Source organism: Manis pentadactyla, chromosome X (genome assembly GCF_030020395.1).
Source record: "Manis pentadactyla isolate mManPen7 chromosome X, mManPen7.hap1, whole genome shotgun sequence".
Classification (NCBI taxonomy): Eukaryota; Metazoa; Chordata; class Mammalia; order Pholidota; family Manidae; genus Manis; species Manis pentadactyla.
In genome coordinates, this window is record NC_080038.1 from 36,044,279 (window position 1) to 36,069,353 (window position 25,075).

At 37.2% G+C, this 25,075-nt stretch overlaps 1 protein-coding gene across 14 annotated transcripts in view; it reads right to left on the reverse strand.

Annotated features, from left to right (window-relative positions):
- The window catches only part of CASK (calcium/calmodulin dependent serine protein kinase), a 405,697-nt gene that overhangs the window by 312,482 nt on the left and 68,140 nt on the right, over window positions 1-25,075 (reverse strand). For 8 of the 14 annotated variants that reach the window (XM_036895365.2, XM_036895363.2, XM_036895360.2 and 5 more), the window contains exon 2: window positions 3,072-3,184. In XM_036895365.2, coding sequence (XP_036751260.1) covers window positions 3,072-3,184 — 113 coding nt within the window. Of the gene's footprint in view, window positions 1-3,053; window positions 3,185-25,075 lie in introns of all 14 variants that reach the window. The other 6 variants (XM_036895353.2, XM_036895364.2, XM_036895358.2 and 3 more) reach the window with 1 other exon arrangement.

Below are 25,075 nucleotides of genomic sequence, written 5' to 3' on the forward strand. Positions count from 1 at the left end.
TCAAATAATTACAATATCTCATCTTCAGTAGAGCAATTGGGAATTTAAAATATTAAAACATATATATGTGGTCTCGGACTACTACACATATTTCATTCTAAAATATGTATTTAGAATTTATTACATGTTTCCTTATAAAAACAAGTTAGAAACAATGGCTGGACACTATTACACTGTAAATCAAGAGTAGGTATTCTTTTTGCCTTTGTATTATAATGACCTACCCAAATAAGCAGCATATGTTAGGTTCCCAGGTGACCCTTTGCAAAACCTATATTTTATGCAAAAATGTATTTGAATACAAATGCACTGAGAAAAATTTGAGTAACAAATGCACTAAGAGCGAAAAAATTTTGAGGCAATGACAAAGATCAAGTAAACCACTAAGACAAAAATAAAATAGAAAAGGAAAGAATAAAACAGAGTTTTAAATTTTCTGTTGCTTGAGAGACAGGCTTGATTGGAAAAGAATGCAAATGGTAAATACAGATATTTCTAGATATTCTTATTTGAACTCATGGATTCCTTTTTATTGTGTTAAATTTCACTTCAAAGTATGTTTCTTCTTAATATAGCATCTCCTACACTTAGCTATGAATGAGGTCATTTTTGGACCTAACAATTTGTAAATGGACTGGAAGGGCAAGGGGGATGAGATGTTTTTCCTGTAGTGACTGGAAGAGTTGAAAAAAGCTGCTGTTGGGGGACACTGGTCAAAGAGGTTTTATAAAAATGAAATAAATATTATTTATTATATGTATCTGATAATGAAATGTGTCCAAGTTGGAATAAGGTGAACTAGTGTGAACATGAGCAACAGAGGGTATGGGAACTCCATTGCAAAAAAAAGAGAAACAAAGGTAGTGGTGGGTGGTGAAGATGAAATTTTGATTCTGTTTCTTGGTCATTGTGAGACACTGTACTAAAGAATATGGGAAAACTACATTTTGGTGTCTTAAATATAAAGAACCAATTGCATTTTCACTTGAGTGTCACTGAACTCTGATCAAAACCAGATAAAGTCGTGAGTAACATGCAAAACTCAACTGGGTATCATTTAATACCTATAGGTTATGGCCCTACCATATAGGATCAATGGAATGGCCTGGCCTTGTCTTTAGAACATGATTTGAATACATTTACATAGCCAAAGAAATGCCAAAGGAATGAAGGAGTGAGCTACAATTTCAGTGAGAGACTCCCATATATTCTATTAGGTAAAGACAAGACTCAGAGACATGGATTATGTGTAACTCTCACTCTCTCTTTTTTAAATTTGGCATTTGACTCTCTAGGTGACAGTAAAAAGAGGTCTAGCTTGGCAGTCTGGATCTATAGCTCCAGAGATCCCTTCCTGAAGAAATCAGTCAATAAATAACCTCAGCCAATTGAGAAAGTAATTAATTTTTTCCCTAAAAAATGTCTTTAGCCTGGAGAGATTCAGAATTAGGCATAACAATGAGCTAGATCAATATAAAATAGGTATACTGAGTAACTAATTTTGACTTGTAATTTTAAACTGGAATCTTACTAAATTCATCAACAGTATCAGAACATTTAAGAGAAATAAAGATTCAAAATAAAGATGTTTATGTACTACAGTAATATAAGATGTACAATAGTGTAAACCGGGTGAGGGGAACACAAGAATGCTGTCTGCTAAATTTATAACTCTTCTGTAAATCTAAAACTATTCTAAAACTAAATGTTTATTGGGGAAAAAATAAAATGATGCAAATACTAGAAAAATAAACAAAAATGTTTAACAAACTAGGTTTATATAAAATTACATTAGTACTCAGGAAAGTTTTCCTTATTAGTTGACAACTGAGGAACAGAAAATCAAATACAGTATATTAACTTTAAATGTATGTATGTTTAAAGTTTTTGGAAAGATAATCTAGTTGTAAAGCCTGCTAAGAAGTAAATTTTAAATTCTGCTAAATTTATAAAATAATTTGTACTGCAAAATAACAATAGACAATTCCAGAGTATGACATCATAAGGTGTAAAACCTCTAAATTTTAGTAAAAGAATTGGAAGACTATAGCACTAAAAAATAATCAGTTAGGATTCTTTATAACAAGGTCTAAGAATCTTCTACAATCAGCACATGGATAATAATAATTAAAAGGGTTATTAAAAGTATTTATAAAAATAATGATCCTGAAAAAGATCTGTAGGAAAAATATAACTTGGAGCTCAAAGTATGTGGGCTTCTACTTCTCAAACTAAGATAAATGGAAAAAATATAAATACGCTACTCTGCCTCAACATTTCCAATTTAAACTATCAACTGCATTGCTCTTGGAATTAAAAAGGAGAGAATTAAAGAAGGGTATGTTATTTACCAGACTGTGAAAAAGTCTAAAATTAGAGGAGAGGCTAATTAGAAAAATTAATACAATAATCAATCATGCTATCTGAAGTATGAGCGTATGTGAACAGTGGCCACATGAAACTATGGCTTAAAAAGCTGGAAAAAGTAAATAACTTTAAAATGCTTACATACTGTTTATAAATATTTATCATGAACATGTTTATCAATGTCTTGAAGCAGAATTTTTAAGTTCTAGAAGTCCTCACAGTACTCATCTTTCAAACTTTACATGTAGGCCATATGTGACTGAAGCGAAACATGGTATGAGTCTTTTAGTTCTATTAGATCATGATTGTAAAGGTAGTAAAGTTATGGACTTGAAGGGAATTCATCTTAGTTTCTTCTGAATCTGCAATTATCATATCTGTGATTTTTCCCTTCCCTTCCTTTCCATTCCCATAAAACTCAAAATTAGACCCCTAAAAATATATGTTCAGATTTCACTTTCTTCCTAGCAAAAAATCATAGGCCTATAATAATCCTACATGACTGTAAATTAATGTAGCTATCTTTCAAACACTGTGTTCTAGAATTCTGACAAACTAGAACAGAGCTTAAACTGTCTCCACCCACTTCCCACTATATTATATGCTCCATTCTCCACCCCCAGATGAAGGTTAGGTTGATAAATGGATTTTGGAGATGAAATAAAGCCAGACATCAAATAACTTACTTGAAATCCATCTCTTACCTTCTGTACTTAACCCTGGACTTGATGTGAACTTGGCTACATCAACAATTTTTACAGCGAATTGTTGCCCAGTTTCTCTGTTGATACATCGTCGTACAACACTGAAGGGACCCCTAAAAGAAAAAAGCCAAGTTTAATTCACTGATTTTCTTAAGTTCCTGTTTTTTTAAATATCTTACTGATGCTTCATTGTCTACTATATCCATAGTTTTCAAAATCCAATTCAAGTGATGTAATCTTGAACATATTTTTCTATGAATCATATAGTAAATAATTAAGTTATTAAGCCAGAAAAATAGAAAACAGATTTGCATTTTGAAATCACTTTTAAAAATTCCAAAGTTTTTTTACATTTTTTATGAAGGTATCATTGATATACACTCTTATGAAGGTTTCACATGAAAAACATTGAGGTTAATACATTCACCCATATTATCAAGTCCCCCTCAACACTCCATTGCAGTCACTGTCCATCAGTGTAGTAAGATGCCACAGAGTCAGTGCTTGTCTTCTCTGTGCTACACTGTCTTCCTTGTGAGCCCCCCCTTCTCCCTCTCACCCCTCCCCTTTGGTAACTGCAAGTCCCTTCTTGGAGTCTGAGTCTGCTGCTGTTTTGTTCCTTCAGTTTTGCTTTGTTGTTATACTCCGCAGATGAGTGAAATCATTTGGTACTTGTCTTTCTCCGTCTGGCTTATTTCGCTGTGCATAATACCCTCTAGCTCCATCCATGTTGTTGCAAATGGTAGGATTTGTTTTCTTCTTATAGCTGAATAATATTCCATTGTGTATATGTACCACCTCTTCTTTATCCACTCATCTACTGATGCACACTTAGGTTGCTTCTGTATCTTGGCTATTGTAAATAGTGCTGTGACCTCTTGTAGGCAGCATATAGATGGGTCTTGTTTTTTTTATCCATTCAAGAACTCTATGTCTTTTGATGGGTACATTCAGTCCATTTACATTTAGGGTGATTATTGGTAGATATGTACTCATTGCCATTGCAGGCTTTAGATTTGTGGTTACCAAAGGTTCAAGGATAGCTTCTTTACTATCTAACAGTCTAACTTAACTCACTTAGTATGCTATTTCAAACACAATCTAAAGGTTCCTTTTTTTCTCTCCTTTTTCTTCCTCCTCCATTCTTCATATATTACGTATCATATTCTGTACTCTTGGTCTATCCCTTGACTGACTTTGGGGGTAGCTGATTTAATTTTTCATTTGCTTAGTAATTAATTGGTCTACTATCTTTACTGTGATTTTATTTTCTCTCGTGACAGCTATTTAGCCTTAGTAACACTTCTATCTATAGCAGTCCCTACAAAATACCCTGTAGAGATGGTTTGTGGGAGCTAAATTCTTTCAACTTTTGCTTATCTGGGAAGTGTTTAATCCCTCCTTCAAATTTAAATGATAATCTTACAGGGTAGAGTATTCTTGTTTCAAGGCCCTTCTATTTCATTGCATTAAATATATCATGCCACTCCCTTCTGGCCTGTAAGATTTCTGTTGAGAAGTCTTATGATAGCCTGATGGGTTTTCCTTTGTATGTGATCTTTTTTCTCTCTCTAGCTGCTTTTAATAGTCTGTCCTTATCCTTGATCTTCACCATTTTAATTAAATTATGTCTTGGTGTTGTCTTCCTTGGGTCACTTGTGTCGGGAGATCTGTGCACCTCCATGGCCTGAGAGACTATCTCCTTCCCCAGATTGGGGAAGTTTTCAACAACTACATCCTCAAAGACACTTTCTATCCCTTTCACTCTCTCTTCGTCTTCTGGTATCCCTATAATGCGAATACTGTTCCTTTTGGATTGGTCACACAGTTCTCTCAATATTCTTTCATTCTTAGAGATCCTTTTTTCTATCTGTGTCTCAGCTTCTTTGTATTCCTCTTATCTAATTTCTATTTCATTTATCATCTCTTCTACTTCATCTTATCTTTTTTAAAATCCCTCCATTGTATGTTTCATTTCAGATACTGTATTTTTCAAAGTTTCTACCTCTTTCTTAAATTCCTCCCTGAGGTCTTGAATATTTTTCTGTAGCTCTGTAAGCATGTTTATGATTTTTATTTTGAAATCTCTTTCATGAAGATTGGTGAATTGTTTCACTTGGCCCTCTTTCTGGTGTTTGTGGGATTTTGGTTTAAACCAGGTTCTTTAGGTGTTTCATATTTGTAAGTGGCACCCTCTAGTGCCCAGAAGCTCTACTCTCTGGAGCTGCTCAGCCCCTGGAGCGATGGTGGGGGTCACAGGCGAGTGGTGCTGGTGCCTGCTGAGAGGAAAGAACTCTTTCCTGCTTCCCGGCTGCAGTGCAACCTCCACTGCCATGGCCAGTAGGCCAAGCATGCAGGGAGGAGCCTCTGTGCTATGTACTTGTAGCTGCCGTAGGCGGGGCTGCCCTCTGGCTGGCCTGGCACAATGGCAGAGGCAGCCAGTTTGTGAGCTGGTGCCGGGCAGGAGGAAGGAGCAGTGCAGTGGGGGGCCTCAGAGCTGCATTGCCAACTAGGGGTATGGAGCACCTGAAGCTCCTGAAAGTTCCCAACCTGCTGGGCTGAATGTGCTGGGACAATTTTGTCCACCTGTCCTTTCTTCTGAGCAGCAAGCTCTGTGTAATCCTTGTCCCTTCAGCAGCCCTCTTACTATTGGAAGTCTCTTAGAGTACCTGACTTTCTTTTGTCCCAGAGTGGCTCGTTCTGGGTACCTGTTCTCCACAAGCAGTGGGAATCTCAGCGTCTCCAAGTATTCTGCCTGTCTTAGCTTCCCAATCCCACTAATATCCAGAGCACCATGTAACATAGGTTCATGCTCCCAGAGCAGATCTCCAGGGCAGGGTGTTCAGCAGTGTTATGCCTCCACCCCCACCCTGCTCCATTTCTCTTCCTCCTGCTGTTGAGCTGGGGTGTGGGAAGGGCTTGGGTCCCACTGGATCACAGCTTTGGTACTTTACTCTTTTCCGTGAGGTCTGCTCTTTTCCCCAGATGTAGGCAGTCTGTTGCTGAGTTCTTTCCTGTTGCTCTTGCAGGATTAGTTGTATTTGCTATATTTTCATAATATATGTGGTTTGGGGAGGAGGTTTCTGTCTCACCTTTCACGCCGCCATCTTTAAGCCAATTGGAGTATATCTCCCAAATAGTCTAATATTGAAGGCAAAAAATCTTTGTAGTACCCTATAAATATCATCAATATCTTAAACAAAATACATCACAGTCATAGTGTACACACAGATTTTATCTTTTGAACAAGAAACTTAAGTCATTCTTGACCCACTCCTCTCATCTTACCCACCACTTATCTAATCTCCACAAACAAGTTCTACTGAGTTTATCTCAAATATCTCTTAATCCTGTCCACTTCTCTCCATGTCTCATACCCTAACCAAAGATACTACCAGTTCCACCAGGACTACTGAAAAACTTGTTTCAACTATTCATTGCTGCAGTGATGTATTAAAAATGAAGATCTGATATTATGTTTCTGCTTAAAATCCGAGAGGCAGTAAGTATTTGCAATACATATATTTAGTCAAGAATAAAAACATTTATATAATTCCTAACTAAAGAAAATATATTCCAGTAAAATCTATCAAAAGACTTGAATAGGCACTTCACAAAGAGAAAAGCCCTGCATAATTTGGTCTCCAACAACTCTCCAGTTTCACCTGAAGTTACAGAGAAATCCTTCATCTTCCTCAACCTTCAAGTTAGAATTGTTCTACGTTGCCTCAGGAAAGAGCTACTGGTCCAGTCATTTGCTTACCCAGTTCCTCTCCTCTGTCTAACTTCGGTGGCTCTCAATACCGGCCATACAATTCAGTAAGATGGGATGACTGATAAAATACTAATGACTGGGCCCAGACATTAAACACACACACACACACACACACATACACACACACACACACACACACACACACACACACACACACGCACACAGTTCCTTATGATTAATAGTTATCAGATAATATCTGAAACTAAAGATAATCCAAAGTTTATTTGTATATGTTTGAATTGACTATTGAATAATACAGAATGCAATAGCAATATACTATAGTAGTTTATTTTGAAGGCTAGTATGGTTTAAGTCATTAAATACACACATGTGCACATGTACACATATATATTTTTTCCCCTCCTTAGGGCTAAAGAAACAAAACACCTTCATTGGTTTTTACAGGTAAAAAGAGTACACCTGGAGGCACGTGGTCAATCAGCAGATAGAGAAAAGTTCTTCATTTACACTAGACACTTGTGATACTGCTACCTTGAAGTGGTTTGTCTTCTTTCAATTAGAGAACAAACAAAAAATATACTCGATCCCAGACTTAAACATTTCTCTAGGATCACACAAATTAGTTGATTACAATGTGCCATACCCGGACACAAATTACATCACAATGTCAAATCTCTCTCTTCAAGCAACCTAACAAAGCTAAAGCATAAGAAACAGAAAAGGTAATAATGTACCTTTCAGAACTCTATAGGAAAATGATCTTTTTGGTAATCATTCAAAACTAAAATTGAAAGATTTTCCTCTGTGAGAAGACAATATAACAAAGCAAGGTAGGACTCCCACAGACCTTTTCATTCTCAGTCTGGATGCCTTCCTTACGATTACTGATCCTGACAACAGCAAGTGATTTCAGGAAATGCTTGTTCTAATTATTTTTTGCCCATACGTAAACCTTTGGGACTCTCTCTCTATAGGCATTTGTATAGTGGACTTCAATTTGCTACACCCTTTGGGAAACATTCTGAGATCTGTACGTGGGATTATTTGTGGTCAAATGAGTTAGTTCTTTACTTTTCCCGTTTGAACAAAGGTGAGGAAGAAAGCTTAGCTTCTGCCCACACCCTTTTAGTAAAGTAGAATGAAGAAAGCAAGGGAGAATGGAGAGAGAAGGGAATAGAGACAAAACAAAACAAACTTGTTTAAATCTGTAAATAAAAATTGAATCAAATCCATAATTCTTTAAGCTTTTACAATGTGAGGCAAAGAAAATGAGTTTATCTGTGAATTGTTGATGACCTGATTATTAAAGGAAAGCATTTCAAGGGTTAGTCCGTCACTGACATACAGAGGGCTAGCAAAGGTGAACCAAATTTAATACACTAAAGGCACTGAAATATACATTAAGGTTTCCTTAGTGATTTAATTCATCAACTAGAAACTCAGAGGAAACTGATAAAAATTTAAATGAGGGGGCAGAGCCAAGATGGCAGCGTGACTAGAGCAGCGGAAATCTCCACCCAAAACCACATATATTTTTGAAAATAAAACAAAGACCACTCTTCCTAAAAGAGAGACCAGAAGACACAGGACAACAGCCAGACCACAGCCACATCTGCAAGAACCTAGCGCCTCGAGAAGGGGGTAAGATACAAGCCCTGGCCTGGCGGGAGTCGAGCGCCCCACACTCCAGCTCTGGGCGGGAGGAGAGGATTGGAGTGTCAAGGGAGAGGGAGCCCAGGGCTGCTAAATAGCCAGCCCTAGCCATCCGCACCAGAGCACAGACACAGTGCATGCGTGGGGTCCTGGATACTAGGGAAACAGGACAGTAAGACCTGTGAGCAGGTCCCTGCAGCTGGTGCCCTGGGGACAAAGAAAAGCGAGTGCATTTTGGCAGTCTTAAAGGGACAGGGACCGCACAGCCTGACGGAAGTGTCCTGGGACACTTAGTCCAGCAGCAGGGAACTCCGGGCACCCTAAACCCCTGGATAGCAGGGCAGCTCAGAGGACCCTCATGGAGATAAACAGCCTCTCATCTGTTCACCCTCCAACGCGGCTACACCATATCAGAGCAGCAGCCCGAGGAGGGCCACGCCCACGGCAACAGCGGAGATAAACTCCATAGTGGCCAGGCAAGAATCAGAAGCCCTGTCTGCGCGCAGCTGCCCAGCACAAGCCACTAGAGGTCGCTGTTCTCCCAGGAGAGGAAGGCCACAAACCAACAAGAAGGGAAGTTCTTCCAGCCGTCACTTGTGCCAGCTCTGCAAACTATCTCTATCGCCATGAAAAGGGAAAATTTGAGGCAGACAAAGATTATAGAGACAACACCTGAGAAGGAGACAGACCTAACCAGTCTTCCTGAAAAAGAATTCAAAATAAAAATCATAAAAATGCTACAGAGATGCAGAGAAATATACAAGAGCTAAGGGATGAAGTCCGGAGGGAGACTACAGATATCTGGAGGGAGATTACAGACGTCCGGAAGGAGATTACAGAAGTGAAACAAACTCTGGAAGGATTTATAAGCAGAATGGATAATATGCTAGAAGCCATTGATGGAATAGAAACCAGAGAACAGGAACGCATAGAAGCTGACACAGAGAGAGATAAAAGGATTTGCAGGAATGAAACAATATTAAGAGAACTGTGTGACCAATCCAAAAGGAACAATATCCATATTATAGGGGTACCAGAAGAAGAAGAAGAGAGAGAAAAAGGGACAGAAAGTGTCTTTGAAGAAATAATTGCTGAAAACTTCCCCAAACTGGGGGAGGAAATAATCAAACAGACCACAGAAATACACAAAACTCCCAACAGAAAGGACCCAAGGAGGCCAACACCAAGACACATAATAATTAAAAAGGCAAAGATCAACGACAAGGACAGAGTTTTAAAGGCAGCTAGAGAGAAAAAGGTCACCTATAAAGGAAAACCCATCAGGCTATCATTAGACTTCTCGACAGAAACCTTACAGGCCAGAAGAGAATGGCATGATATATTTAATGCAATGAAACAGAAGGGCCTTGAACCAAGGATACTGTATCCAGCATGATTATCATTTCAATATGAAGGAGGGATTAAACAATTCCCAGACAAGCAAAAGTTGTGGGAATTTGCCTCCTACAAACCACCTCTACAGGGTATTCTAGAGGGACTATTCTAGATGGGAGCACTCCTAAGACTAAACAGATGTCACCAGAGAAAATAAAATCACAGCAAAGAAAGCAGACCAACCAAATACTAACTAAAGGCAAAAAATAAAATCAACTACCCACTAAAAGCAGTTAAAGGAAACACGAAAGAGCACAGAATAAAACAACCAACATATAAAGAATGGAGGAGGAGGAATAAGAAGGGAGAGAAGAAAAGAATCTCCAGACAGTGTCTATAATAGCTCAATAAGCGAGCTAAGTTAGGCAGTAAGATACTAAAGAAGCTAACCTTGAACCTTTGGTAACCACGAATCTAAAGCCTGCAATGACAATAAGTACATATATTCAATAGTCACCCTAAATGTAAATGGACTGAATGCACCAATCAAAAGACACGGTGTAAAAGAATGGATAAAAAAGCAAGACCCATCTATATGCTGCTTATAAGAAACTCACCTCAAACCCAAAGACATGCACAGACTAAAAGTCAAGGGATGGAAAAACATATTTCAGGCAAACAACAGAGAGAAGAAAGCAGGGGATGCAGTACTACTATCAGACAAAATAGATTTCAAAACAAAGAAAGTAACAAGAGATAAAGAAGGACATTACATAATGATAAAGGGCTCAGTCCAACAAGAGGATATAACCATTCTAAATATATATGCACCCAACACAGGAGCACCAGCATATGTGAAACAAACACTAACAGAACTAAAGGGGGAAATAGAATGCAATGCATTCATTTTAGGAGACTTCAACACACCACTCACCCCAAAGGATAGATCCACTGGACAGAAAATAAGTAAGGACACGGAGGCACTGAACAACACACTAGAACAGATGGACCTAATAGACATCTATAGAACTCTACATCCAAAAGCAAGAGGATATACATTCTTCTCAAGTGCACATGGAAGATTCTCTAGAATAGACCACATACTAGGTCAGAAAAAGAGCCTCAGTAAATTTCAAAAGATTGAAATTCTACCAACCAACTTTTCAGACCACAAAGGTATAAAACTAAAAATAAATTCCATAAAGAAAACAAAAAGGCTCACAAACACATGGAGGCTTAACAACATGCTCCTAAATAATCAAGGGATTAATGAACAAATTAAAACAGAGATCAAGGAATATATAGAAACAAATGAAGACAACAACACAAAGCCCCAACTTCTCTGGGACGCAGCAAAAGCGTCTTAAGAGGAAAGCATATAGCGAGCCAGGCACACTTAAAGAAGGAAGAACAATCCCAAATGAATAGTCTAACATCACAATTATCGAAACTGGAAAAAGAAGAACAAATGAGGCTTAAAGTCAGCAGAAGGAGGGACATAATAAAGATCAGAGAAGAAATAAAATTGAGAAGAATGAAACAATAGAAAAAATTCAATGAAACCAAGAGCTAGTTCTTTGAGAAAATAAACAAAACAGATAAGCCTCTAGCCAAACTTATTAAGAGAAAAAGAGAATCAACACACATGAACAGAATCAGAAATGAGAATGGAAAGATCACGACAGACTCCACAGAAATACAAAGAATTATTAAAGACTACTATGAAAACCTATATGCTAACAAGCTGGAAAACCTAGAAGAAATGGACAACTTCCTAGAAAAATACAACCTTCCAAGACTGACCAAGGACGAAACACAAAAGTTAAACAAACCAATTATGAGCAAAGAAATTGAAACAGTAATCAAAAAAACTACCCAAGAACAAAACCCCTGGGCCAGACAGATTTACCTCGGAATTTTATCAGACATACAGAGAAGACATAATACCCATTCTCCTTGAAGTTTTCCAAAAAATAGAAGAGGAGGGAATACTCCCAAATTCATTCTATGAAGCCAACATCACCCTAATACCAAAACCAGGCAAAGACCCCACCAAAAAAGAAAACTACAGACCAATATCCCTGATGACTGTAGATGCAAAAATACTCAATAAAATATTAGCAAACCGAATTCAAAAATATATCAAAAGGATCATACACCATGACCAAGTGGGATTCATCCCAGGGATGCAAGGATGGTACAACATTTGAAAATTCATCAAAATCATCCACCACATCAACAAAAAGAAGGACAAAAACCATATGATCATCTCCATAGATGCTGAAAAAGCATTTGACAAAATTCAACAACTATTCATGGTAAAAACTTTCACAAAATGGGTATAGAGGACAAGTACCTCAACATAATAAAGGACATATATGATAAACCCACAGCCAACATCATACTGAATAGCGAGAAGCTGAAAGCTTTTCCTCTGAGATCGGGAACAAGACAGGGATGCCCACTCTCCCCACTGTTATTTAACATAATACTGGAGGTCCTAGCCACAGCAATTAGACAAAACAAAGAAATACAAGGAATCCAGATTGGTAAAGAAGAAGTCAAACTGTCACTATTTGCAGATGACATGATATTGTACATAAAAAACCCTAAAGACTCCACTCCAAATCTACTAGAACTGATATCAGAATACAGCAAAGTTGCAGGAAACAAAATCAACACACAGAAATCTGTGGCTTTCCTATACACTAACAATGAACCAATAGAAAGAGAAATCAGGAAAACAACTCCATTCACAATTGCATCAAAAAGAATAAAATACCTAGGAATAAACCTAACCAAAGAAGTGAAAGACCTATACCCTGAAAACTACAAGACACTCTTAAGAGTAATTAAAGGGAACACTAACAAATGGAAACTCATCCCATGCTCTTGGCTAGGAAGGATTAATATCGCCAAAATGGCCATCCTGCCCAAAGCAATATACAGATTTGATGCAATCCCTATCAAATTACCAGCAACGTTCTTCAATGAACTGGAACAAATAGTTCAAAAATTCATATGGAAACACCAAAGATCCCGAATAGCCAAAGCAATCCTGAGAAAGAAGAATAAAGTGGGGAGGGATCTCACTCCCCAACTTCCAGCTCTACTACAAAGCCATAGTAATCAAGACAATTTGGTACTGGCACAAGAACAGAGCCACAGACCAGTGGAACAGATTAGAGACTCCAGACATTAACCCAAACATATATGGTCAATTAATATTTGATAAAGGAGCCATGGACATACAATGGGGAAATGACAGTCTATTCAACAGATGGTGCTGGCAAAACTGGACAGCTACATGTAAGAAAATGAAACTGGACCACTGTCTAACCCCATACACAAAAGTAAATTCGAAATGGATCAAAGACCTGAATGTAAGTCGTGAAACCATAAAACTCTTAGAAAAAAACATAGGCAAAAAATCTCTTAGACATAAACATGAGTGATGTCTTCTTGAACATATCTCCCCAGGCAAGGAAAACAAAAGCAAAAATGAACAAGTGGGACTATATTAAGCTGAAAAGCTTCTGTACAGCAAAAGACACCATCAATAGAACAAAAAGGTACCCTACAGTATGGGAGAATATATTTGTAAATGACAGATCCGATAAAGGCTTGACATCCACAATAAATAAAGAGCTCACCCACCTCAACAAACAAAAAACAAATAATCCAATTAAAAAATGGGCAGAGGAACTGAACAGACAGTTCTCCAAAAAAGAAATTCAGATGGCCAACAGACACATGAAAAGATGCTCCACATCGCTAGTTATCAGAGAAATTCAAAAACCACAAAGAGATATCACCTCACACCAGTAAGGATGGCTGCCATCCAAAAGACAAACAACAACAAATGTTGGAGAGGTAGCGGAGAAAGGGGAACCTTCCTACACTGCTGGTGGGAATGTAAGTTAGTTCAACCATTGTGGAAAGCAGTATGGACGTTCCTCAAAATGCTCAAAACAGACTTACCATTTGACCCAGGAATTCTACTCCTAGGAATTTACCCTAAGAATGCAGCACTACACTCTGAAAAAGACAGATGCACCCCTATGTTTATCGCAGCACTATTTACAATAGCCAAGAATTGGAAGCAACCTAAGTGTCCATCAGTAGATGACTGGATAAAGAAGATGTGGTACATATACACAATGGAATATTATTCAGCCATAAGAGGAAAACAAATCCTACCATTTGCAACAACATGGATGGAGCTAGAGGGTATTATGCTCAGTGAAATAAGCCAGGCAGAGAAAGACAAGTATCAAATGATTTCACTCATCTGTGGAGTATAAGAACAAAGGAAAAACTGAAGGAACAAAACAGCAGCAGAATTACAGAACCCAAGAATGGACTAACAGGTACCAAAGGGAAAGGGACAGGGGGGGATGGGTGGGTAGGGAGGGATAAGGGGGGGAAAAGAAAGGGGGTATTATGATTAGCATGCATAATGTGGGGGGTGAGAGAAAGGGGAGGGCTGTGCAACACAGAGAAGACAAGTAGTGATTCTACAACATTTTGGTATGCTGATGGACAGTGACTGTAATGGGGTGTGTGGGGGGGAATTGGTGTCGGGGAGAGCCTAGTAAACATAATATTCTTCATGTAATTGTAGATTAATGATAACAAAAAAAAGGTAAGGAAAAGGGGGGTCACTCCCTGATAGGATAAAACTAACTGCAAATCAACGATTAATGCATGCTTTACATATCCTTAATTTTGATCTCTTAAAGGGTGTCAGATGATCAGCTATGGAAGTACATTTTTCTGATAATATTCCTTCCTCTTAAAAAAAAAAGCAGTTCCTGTGTGGTGATCTCCAATAGGTTCTTCACAATGGTATAAAGGTCATATCAAAGTGTGGGCAAAGGGTTTGTGTTTACACAGAGGATCAAAGCTTAATTTGGCTACCCAGAAAATGAATTAAGATATGACATGAAGAAGAACTTCCAACATTAACATCCTCTGGAAGAGTCATTCCAGAAGATGATCATCAAAAAACTTCAACAAAGATCCTGGCGCTGTTGCAGTTGTAGCTGCATTCATCCCACCGGTTCCTGGACTTGCCATTGGAATGAAGAAGGAGATATCTAAGCTGGCCTGTGCATACAGTAAAACAACAAATTTCACTGGATCTAACCAAGAGTTAGAAGTGCAAGTTGCAGTGCTCCAAAATCGTGCGACTATAGACTATCTATTGTTAAAAGAACATATGGGAAGTGAACAGTTCCCAGGAATGTGTTGTTTTAATTTGTCTGATTTTTCTCAAACTATTCAAATTCAGTTAGACAATATCCATCATATCATTGATAAGTTTTCACAAATGCCTAGGGTACCTAACTGGTTTTCTTGGTTTCACTGGATATGGCTGGTAATTGTAGGTCTGCTTTTGTTATGTTGCTGTATTCCTATTATGTTAATGTGTGTACACAATTTAATTAGTAGTTTGTTAAAACCTATACATGCTTATGTTACTCTACAAGAAGATATGTCAAAGAAATAATCAATCTTCCCATGTTTTCTTCCGCCTGCTACTTCTATAGCTTTTCTTCTTCCTTCCTAATTACAACCCTTTAGTAGAATTCATGCCTCATATAGAAAATTACCGAGTATCATAATTTTTCCAAGTGGTAAAGATACCTCAAGACAAATGCTGGGCATAGAAGGCACAGGGCATAAATCTGCAAAGAAGTAAAAAGCTAACCTTTTCAAACAATATTGCTTCTCTCTCACTTACCAATTTTACATTTCCCTGTATGGCCCCAGAAGATGACTGGTTAGCCAGAGACGGGTAAGATTCCTCAAGGGAGGAAAAACCTAAGGCAGGCACAGTCGCAGGGGGGCCATCAGGTGAGAAATTGGGGATCAACAGAGGTGAGGCTTAGAACCTCACCCCCCCTGTTTTGAGAGAAATCTTCTGCATCCATGGATGTTTTGTTGCCCTTGTCTAGCTTGGATTAATACTTAGTCTATAGGCACAGACCTGATCATCTACATTTGCCCTCTTACAGCACTAAATTATGTTTTCTACCTTTATCTTGCATCTACCTACCACTTCAGCATTTTATTAAAAAATAATAATAATAATAAGGGAGAAATGTGGGATTCACATATAAATCAAGTATAAAAATCAAACAAATAATCATATCTGACTTGATTGTTTATAGTTCATGATGCGTGATCAAAACCGAAAGTTTCTGTGATATGACTGCCCTTGCACTGTTCACCATGTAAGAACTTATTCACTATGTAAGAACTTGTTCATTATGCTTCAGAGGATTGGAGACTGTTGAGAATTAGGCTTGGGGTTGATTAATGATTGTGCATTGAGTCCCCTATACAGAATTTTATTGTTGTTAACAACCATTTGATCAATAAATATGAGATGCCCTCTCAAAAAAAAAATTAAATGAGTATATAGTGTCTAAAATGTAATCAAATCTGCTAAAATTAATTTGTTTGATAGTTAGAAAGAGGTAGGCTATGAGAAAATCTGGCTTGGTTTCCTGTCCCAAAAAGGCGGGTATAGCTAAGTATGCATAAAACATCTACTTAGTATTACAATTATTAATTATACATGAATGACAGTTTAAGGAATAGCAAAAATTCAGGAGGCCTAGGTTTCACTTTGGCCTAAAGTCTTTTTCAATGATTGAAATTTCATCCTTAAATTTTTTAATCTAAGGTGTATAACCGATGTGGGTGAAAATATTGATAATTACAAGCCAGCATCATAAACTACTATATTTCTCATATTTCCACTAATTCTGGCCAGAGTATTCATCAAAATGTAATGATAAGATAATTGATCAGTTTGGATTTGATGAAATATATATTCCTTATTCAATGCTTTAAAAACAGTAAATATTGATTGATTGGGATTGTGGCACAAGTTACTATTTGAGGCAGGTGGCTGCTTGCAGAATTCTGTTTTTAAGTAAAACGTCAATTAAACCAGAATATGTTATAAGTGAACATTGCTATAATACTCCTAAGGGTTTGAAAAGAATGCAGCTGTGTCTCCATGCAGACACAGAATAACTTCCTCTAGTTTTCATTTATGTGAAGAAAGGTTGAGTCTAGGAAATGGACAATTCTGATACAAAAAGTAAATACATCAAAAAAAGGAGACTAGAATGAAATGAAATTATGCTAGAATATAGTATGTTGGCTTTCAGGATAATAGGATGGATTTAGTACAATTCATCTAATTTATTTTCCTCCCTAAACCCCACTAAAATGATACCAAAGGGGTTAAAAATGTTTTTTTTAAAAGGACTGGGAACAAGAGAGGAGACAATAGAAATCATCAAATTTAGGGAGAAAGCAGTGAAATAATGGTAATTGGCTTAGCAGACTGGGGGTGCTGAATTGCAAAAAATAAAATAAAATTCAGAACTAAAGCCATTTATACTACAGAATCCTCAGGAAGCTTTTGAACTGGCAGCACCAAATCACTCTGGAATTAGAGGGAAAGAGAGGATGGGCTAAAATAACACAGTTTGAATGAAATCTATAGAGAAGCATTTAAGAGTCCTGGATTCCCTCCATACCAATTCTCTAAATCACTTGGTACCTATCCGGCCCTCATCCTAACAAAGGTCCATTCTCTAGAGAGGGTAAAACACAGGATTTTAGAACTGGGGACACAAGGCAGTTGAGGAAAGGGGCTATGGAAAATGGAAAGCAAGGGGATTGTGTGATCACACACAAACTGAATGCAGCAGCCCCAAGCCCTTTTTTTCCTTAACAGGGAATGTCAGAAGCTGCAGCCTGACCCTTCAGGCAGGAGAGGAAAGATTTTCTACTGAATATCTGACCAGCCCAGAAGGAAAGACCTAAAGATAATGACATGAAGTTCTTCAAACAGCTCAACCAGATCATGATGCCTCAAAACCTAAAGTTAGTTGCTTGAGTTCTACCTGCAAGTTCAGAGCTCTCAATCAGGGTTTCCAACCTCGGCATGCTGGCACTTTGGACTGGACAGTGCTTTGTTGTGTGTGGATGTTCTGTACAGTGTGGGCTGCTTAACAGCATCCCCAAGCTCTACTCCTAGACACCAGTAGCATCCCCTCACCCAGTTTTAACAAACAAAATATTTCTCCACATTGTCAAATGTCCCCTGGGGGGCAAAAATACCCCAGATCAAGAACCACTCATCTACTCCTAAATCATGAGTACACAACCAAGCTTCAAGACATCTGGACAAGAAACTCTAATTTGGAAGAAAGAGAGATCAAAACAAATAGAAAGAGCAACTTAGAGCAAACACACTAAACAGGACAGAAAACTTCAAACTTACATTAATGTCCTCAGAAAGATAATCATAACTATGAAACAAAAATAGAACTTTCAGAAAACAAAAAAATGGCTCTTGAAAAATAAACACATGAAGAAATTTAAAGCTCAGTAGAAGGGCTGGCAGATAAAGTTGAGGGAATTTTCCACAAAGTAGAGCAAAAAGAACAAAAAAATGGGAGGAACTCAAAGGAACAATCCAAGAAAATTTCCCAGAACTTAAATCATGAGTAGCTCAAATAAAAGAACCCACCAAATACTCAGCAACATAGATTACAGAGCCACTTCCACACAAGCCACTGCAAAATTTAAGAACACCATGGGCCAGAAATTTTCAGATTTCCAGAAGCAGGGATAAGGGTACACCAGGAATGCAGGATGATAGTTTACACCCAACAGATCATGAACCAGAATGGCTTCCAATTTTTCAACGGCAGCACTAGAAGCAAGAATACAATAGAGCAAAACTTACAAAAATTGTGAAGGGAAATGACTTATAACCTTTAATTCTACATCCAGCCAGAAATTCAATAATCTTAGAGGCATTTTCAGACATGGAAGAGCTCAAAAATTACTTGCAATGCATACTTTCTGAAGAAATTGTTGTAGGATGAGTTTGCCAAAATAAGAAAATAGACCAGTAAAAAGGATGCCAAGGGATAGCAAATAGGAGATCCAACACAGAAGATTCATAAAGGGAACCCTCAGGAGTACAAGGGGCACCTCAAGCTGACAGCTATATGTTGAGTAGTTGTCAACCAAACCAGAATAAGAGCCCTCAAAAATTTCCACTGCTTCCAGTCACCTTTCTAACCTGAAAACAGAAAGATGGGGTGAGCTGGACCCAGATCCTTCTGTTTTGCTTTTTTGGACCAGGCAATGATAAGAGTCCTGCTCTTTTTGGCTGCCTGGATCAGCAGAGGACTCTCCACAGCAGTGTTCTACTTCGGCCTATTCCTGAGAGCTGGAGGGTGTCCTCAGTGAGCAGAAAAGCATGAAAATGCAGAGCAGCGCATGTCTCCTGATGCATTCCTGCTGGACATTCAGTATCAAACCTGAACTAGAGCACCCATGTCCTGCCTGTGAAGAGCCCTGTGTCCTGACATTTACCTGGAATTTGCCAACCAAATTCCCAGAAGGGGCTCGTCGTATACACTCTTGGGGTGTCTGAAGCCAGATTGTGAACAAGAGGCTCTGTTCCACTTTTCTTCTCCTGAATGTCTTCATACAATAGCAGTAATAGTGCCTTTTCCTTACACAGTCAGGTTTGTACTTGCTACTCAGTTTTTAAAGAATAAACAATATACTGTTGAGGGATACATACACAGGTGGTAAAACTATAAAGAAAACCAAAAGGAATGATTAATACAAAAACCAGGGTAGTGGTTTTGGGGGAAGGGAGATTGTGACTGGGAAAGGGCACCCAAGGGGATTTAAATAGTAATATTATTACTAGTAATATTCTATATAAATAGTAGTATTATTACTAGTAATATTCTATTTTTTAACTTGAATGATGGATTTATGAGTTTTCATTTCCTTATTATTCTTTAAACTATATTTACACATATATACACACATTTTTTTTGTGTGTGTGTGTCTTTCAATCTTTTTTTTTTTTGTAGATAATTATTTTTTTATTGAAGGGTAGTTGATACACAGTATTACATTACATTAGTTTCAGGTGTACAACACAGTGATTCAACATTTATATACATGACAATTCTAGGTACCAGCTATCACCATACCAAGCTGTTACAATATCTTGACTATATTCATTACATCCCGCATATATACACACATTTTATGTACTCTACATATATTTTTTCCAGATAAAAAACATTTTTAATGTCTGGGGAGTACATCCCTAAGATCTCACTAATCAAAGGAAGTCTCAATTTTTTACATACTTATATAGTGCAAATTATTTTAAATGACTTGATTTATATAAATGAATAAGAACAAGGTTTGCATCTCAGACATAATAAAAGTCAATATGAATTATGTTCATTGTAATTTTACATCTAATTGAGCTAAATTTAAAATAATACTTGAAGTTGTTACATATAAACTTTGGGGTGATGTCTGTAATATAAATTCCCACACTATGAGAGGTTTACAAAGACATGTCATGTCTCAGGAAACCTTTAATAAATGGGATGAACAGGCCTAGAAGCTTCTTCCATTTATAATGAATTGTGCAATTTACCACAAGAGATAGAGGAAAACCATAAATAAGAACCATTAACAAAAGGCAAGAAAAGGGTGGGGAAAGTGAAGAATAAGAACAAATTCATACATGCACACATTTATGAACATACACACAGTTGATATATAAGCAATCCTCATTATTTGTGGATTAAGTATTCGCAAATTCACTTCCTGACATTTATTTGTAACCCCAAATCAATACTCATGGCGCTTTCATGGTCATTCCCAGATGAGCATTAGCAGTGAGTGACCCGACACCCACATTAACAGTTAAGACTGGACAAGGTGACACTCTGCCTTGTTCAACTCTCATACTGCAAACAAGTGTCCTTATTGCTACCTATTTAGTGCATTTTTCACATTTTGTTTTTTGTTGGCGACTTCACTGTTTAAAAATGGCTTCCAAGTCTAGCTCTACTGTGTTGTCTAGCGTTCTTAAGTGCAAGAAGGCTGTGATGTGCCTTATGGAGAAAATAATGTATTAGATAAGTTTCATTCAGGCATGAATTAGAAGGCTGTTGGTCATGAGTTCAATATTAATGAATCAACAATATATATGAAATAAGGTGTCTTTAAACAGAAACACACATAAAATTGGTATATGAAAATGTGACGAGAGGCTCACAGGAACTTAATTCTGTATTTCCCTAGAAGCAGTGTTTCAATACTCACTCTTTCAGTGTTTGTGGCAACTTCATGGAACATAACTACTGCAAATATGAGCATCTACTGTGTATATGCACACACACATAAGTCTATATATAATATACATTAATTGTATGGTATGTTATATACATTTATTTTAGGACATTAACTCAATGAGTGCCTGATATACACTGGACCCTAAATAAATATTTGGTGAGTGATATATCAAAAATAACAAACTAGGAACGAACAAGCCCCTCGTAAATTTATATCACACAACTTTACATAAGTATACAAAAATCTGAGAAGTCATGATACTTCTAGATATTTCTCTACCCATTTATAAATCTGTATCTTCCTACTATTTTTTATACAGTTTCAAAGTTAGGAATTGACAGAAATAGATGGTGGTTGGGTAAAAAGGAAACAAAACAAAAATATAATAGTAATAATCACAACATTAGCAATGAGAATAAAATCTTGAAAACTATACTCTATAGACACATAAATGTATTTAACAATGATAGCTAATAAAAATAACAATGGTCTTTTCCTCTGATTTCAACACTGTTAGTTTAGTCACTGCTACTAAAGAAGAGCTTATGCATTATCATTCCATCACTAAGTCTTCTGGTTGCTTTACAGAAGTGAGAAAGGGACAGAGCTGTTCTGACATTTTCTTTCCTCCTTGATACTTCTGACACCCACCCTCACTTCCAACACATACACACATATACACACACCAAGCTGGGTTACTTTAGGTACAGTGACTAAACCATAGGGAAAGTTTGCCTAATCATAGGTACTGCTGAAGAAACACATGAAGTGGAAAATTATAAAAATGAAAGTCTCAGGAACTGTTGCTTAAATGTTAATAATTAAAGACCTGACAAAGGAACAAGCTCAGTACAATTCAGATCTTTCCTTGAAAACAGAAGGGGGAGGTTTATCTGAAAAAGTTGGCAATGGATCGCCAGTAAGCTAACAGAACAATCTGGCTCAACTGTCAAAGCTGAGCAATTCATAAGAGTTAAGACTAGCACTTAGTAACTCAGTAGTTTTATTGATATAATTAGTATCTCTGTCAAACCTTGATAGTTCAGTGAAAAGTTCAGTAGAGCTCACTTTAAATTTTATGTAGCATGCCATCCTCTGGTCTGAGTCTACATGCGATATATTCGCTATTTCCTACTTTTATGAGAGGACCACAGAGCACACATGGCAGTTTCTGCTGACCCAAAAGTTTCAGGAAACTTGATTAATGTGTGTGTTTGTGTGTCTGAAGAGCTGGGGTTAGTTAGAGCCAAGGTAGAGGGATACATCAGCTCTTTGTTAGCTCATATATGACAGAGCATGTATCAATAATTGCAAACAGAGGAGAAAAAAGATTTTGTAACGTAAGAAAAAAGGGAGATGGAGAGCAGGCATAGCAGGAAAGAAATAAGAAAGAAAACATATGAAGGACTGTAAGATAAATACATCCCAAAGTAAGAACTCTGACTTGGTTGTATATGTTTAGGCTTTTTTAGCTAAAAATATAATGAACTTTCTCATAAATTGATTTTGAAGTGCTGACATTAAAGAAGTTCTATTGATGTTTGCACTTTTTAACTTATTCATTTATCTCATTCGCCCCAATGGAAATGGGGACCAAAAAAATACAAAGAACAAAATAAGATTAATAAAGCAATTTTATTACTAAATCAATAAAGCCCTTAGGAATCTCCAAACCTAACAGATTGCTGTTGTTATATACACGTAATTTTAGTATAATGTTACAGAGCAAAGTATTGAAATAGTAAAATACCAAGAGTTTATTGTTTGGATAGGAAGGTAGTCAGGGAAGGCCTCTAAGAGTGAGACAGGGACACCTAGAAGGGCTTGGAAAGATGAAAAAGAGCTTTTTGGGCTAATGAGGGAAAGGGAAAAATTCCAGAAATAACTAAGTATTATGTGTAACAGCCTATAGCCAAGTCAAAGTATGATGTGTGCTCGATACTACATGCTGTTTGGTATTGCTGGCATGAAAAACTCAAGGGTGAGAAGTGGCTGGAAAAGGAGAAGGGGGCTAGAGATCACTGTGACAGAGAGTGGTTTGAGGAGTGAGTGGGGGCCATCAGGAAGTTACTACATTATCCCAACCATGAGATAAGAAAAAACTAAACCAACAGAATAGAGGCAACTGAGAGATACTTAAAATAGACAAGACAACGTAGTGAATGATATTAGCTAGGAGGTAGTTGGGGGTCTGTTGAAAGAATGACTCAAATTTCTGGCAACAGTTACTGGGTAAATAATGATACCACCAAATGAAAGAGCACCTACAGGAGAAAGGCTGATAGAAGGCTGAGAAAGGAGACACATGGTTATGTTTGGAAAATACTGATCTCCACAATATTGATTTTCATGGACTATCCAGGCAGAGCTTTATAGAGCACAATTAGACAGGCAGGGATCAACATGTAGCTGAAGACAGTATTAACTACCATTTATAACATACAACATGCCAAGCATGCTACTAAGAACTCTCTATAGCTTCCCTCATTATTTATTATAATTTATTTATCATTATTTATCTCAATAACTAATACACTATTAGCCCCCATTTTATAGTTTAGAAAACTGAGGCTAAGCCAGGTTGTCTATGGCCAAGGAGTCAGTGAACGGTAGAGTCAGGACTGGAGTCTAGACATATCAGCTCCAGAATCAATTTCTAATCTCTATACTCCCTAGGAAGCATGTATGAACAGGAGGTAACTGAAACCACTGATCGCTTAAGAGTACTTAAGAGTACAGCCCCAAAAGGACAGAAGGCAGAACCCAAGAAAACATGAACATACCCCCAGAAAGACTACAAGAAGCCCAGAAAAAAAAAGTGCTGAAGGTAGGCTCTTAGAACACAGAATCTTGCAGAAATACAGACATGAAGCCCAAGTGCTTAGTAGGGTCTGCCCTAGATATGAACACACAGGCTCTCCTCATTCCTCTCAAAGCTGGCACAAGGAAAGCTGAAAGCATAATTAAGGAAAGCAGAAAGCATAATTTTTATTTTAAAGTTAAGAGTCGCATGTTCACATTCTGTTATTTTCTAAATGTGGGACTATACATCATCAGAAACTGGGCCAATGAAAATATTAAGTAGAGAAACTTTTTGGAAACTTGCTCCTGAACTTTTCTACTAGTGTCCATGAACTTACCAACATTATACCAACACAATTGTGAAGTTCCATGTGCATAATCCAGTTTTTATAAACTCAAGTTGATAGTTATAGAAGTCTGGCAGTATGAAATTTCATTGTAAATCATATTTATAAAAGGAATGTGTTCTGTTAACATGTCACTAATATAGCTTGTTTCCCAAATGCTACCTTATCCTATAATATTAGTGTTGCCTGCCATTATTTACATTATTTGCATTGATGAGAGGTAGGGAGAAATGAATATTTCAGCTCAGAAATTGCTATCTTCATTAACAGAGTTTTTTCTGTGATTAAAGTACCGTTAATCTCTTTCCATTCAGAACCACGTTTTATGGATCTCCATAACAAGTTAGACGTACTTCTGAATAAAATTTTCTAATTTAAATTAAATAAGTCAATGAAAGAAGTCCCAAAGCCAGTGATATTCCTTTCTCTACTCTTTATTCTAGTTGTGCTAGGATTATGCAAATTTGTACAGTAGCACAGAGACAAAAATGTAATTAGTTAACATTTTAAATCGGGGTTTCCCAAATTGGTACCTTGTGGAGTCTTTTAAAGCATAAGTTTCTCTATTAAGTAAGTCTGGGAAACACCATATAAAATACTTACCCCCCCATCCCTGCTTCATATTAGCCAATTAGGGAACAAGCAGGTCTCTCCTATGTTGCACCTATTAATCATTAGTGTTCTCTGAAAAACACTATGGACATGATGATCGACATTTTGATATTTATAATAAGAAATACAAGTACAATTATGAAATTATGATGGCTATGAATCATTCAGATTTCACATAACTTTTTTCTGAAACACTTTTCTGAAACAAATATTTTTCCACCCAAACATGGCATATCAATTGTTTAAATTCTGACAAGAGAAGGGGTTAACCCAATTGTTTGCTGAGTAAAGGAGGGAAA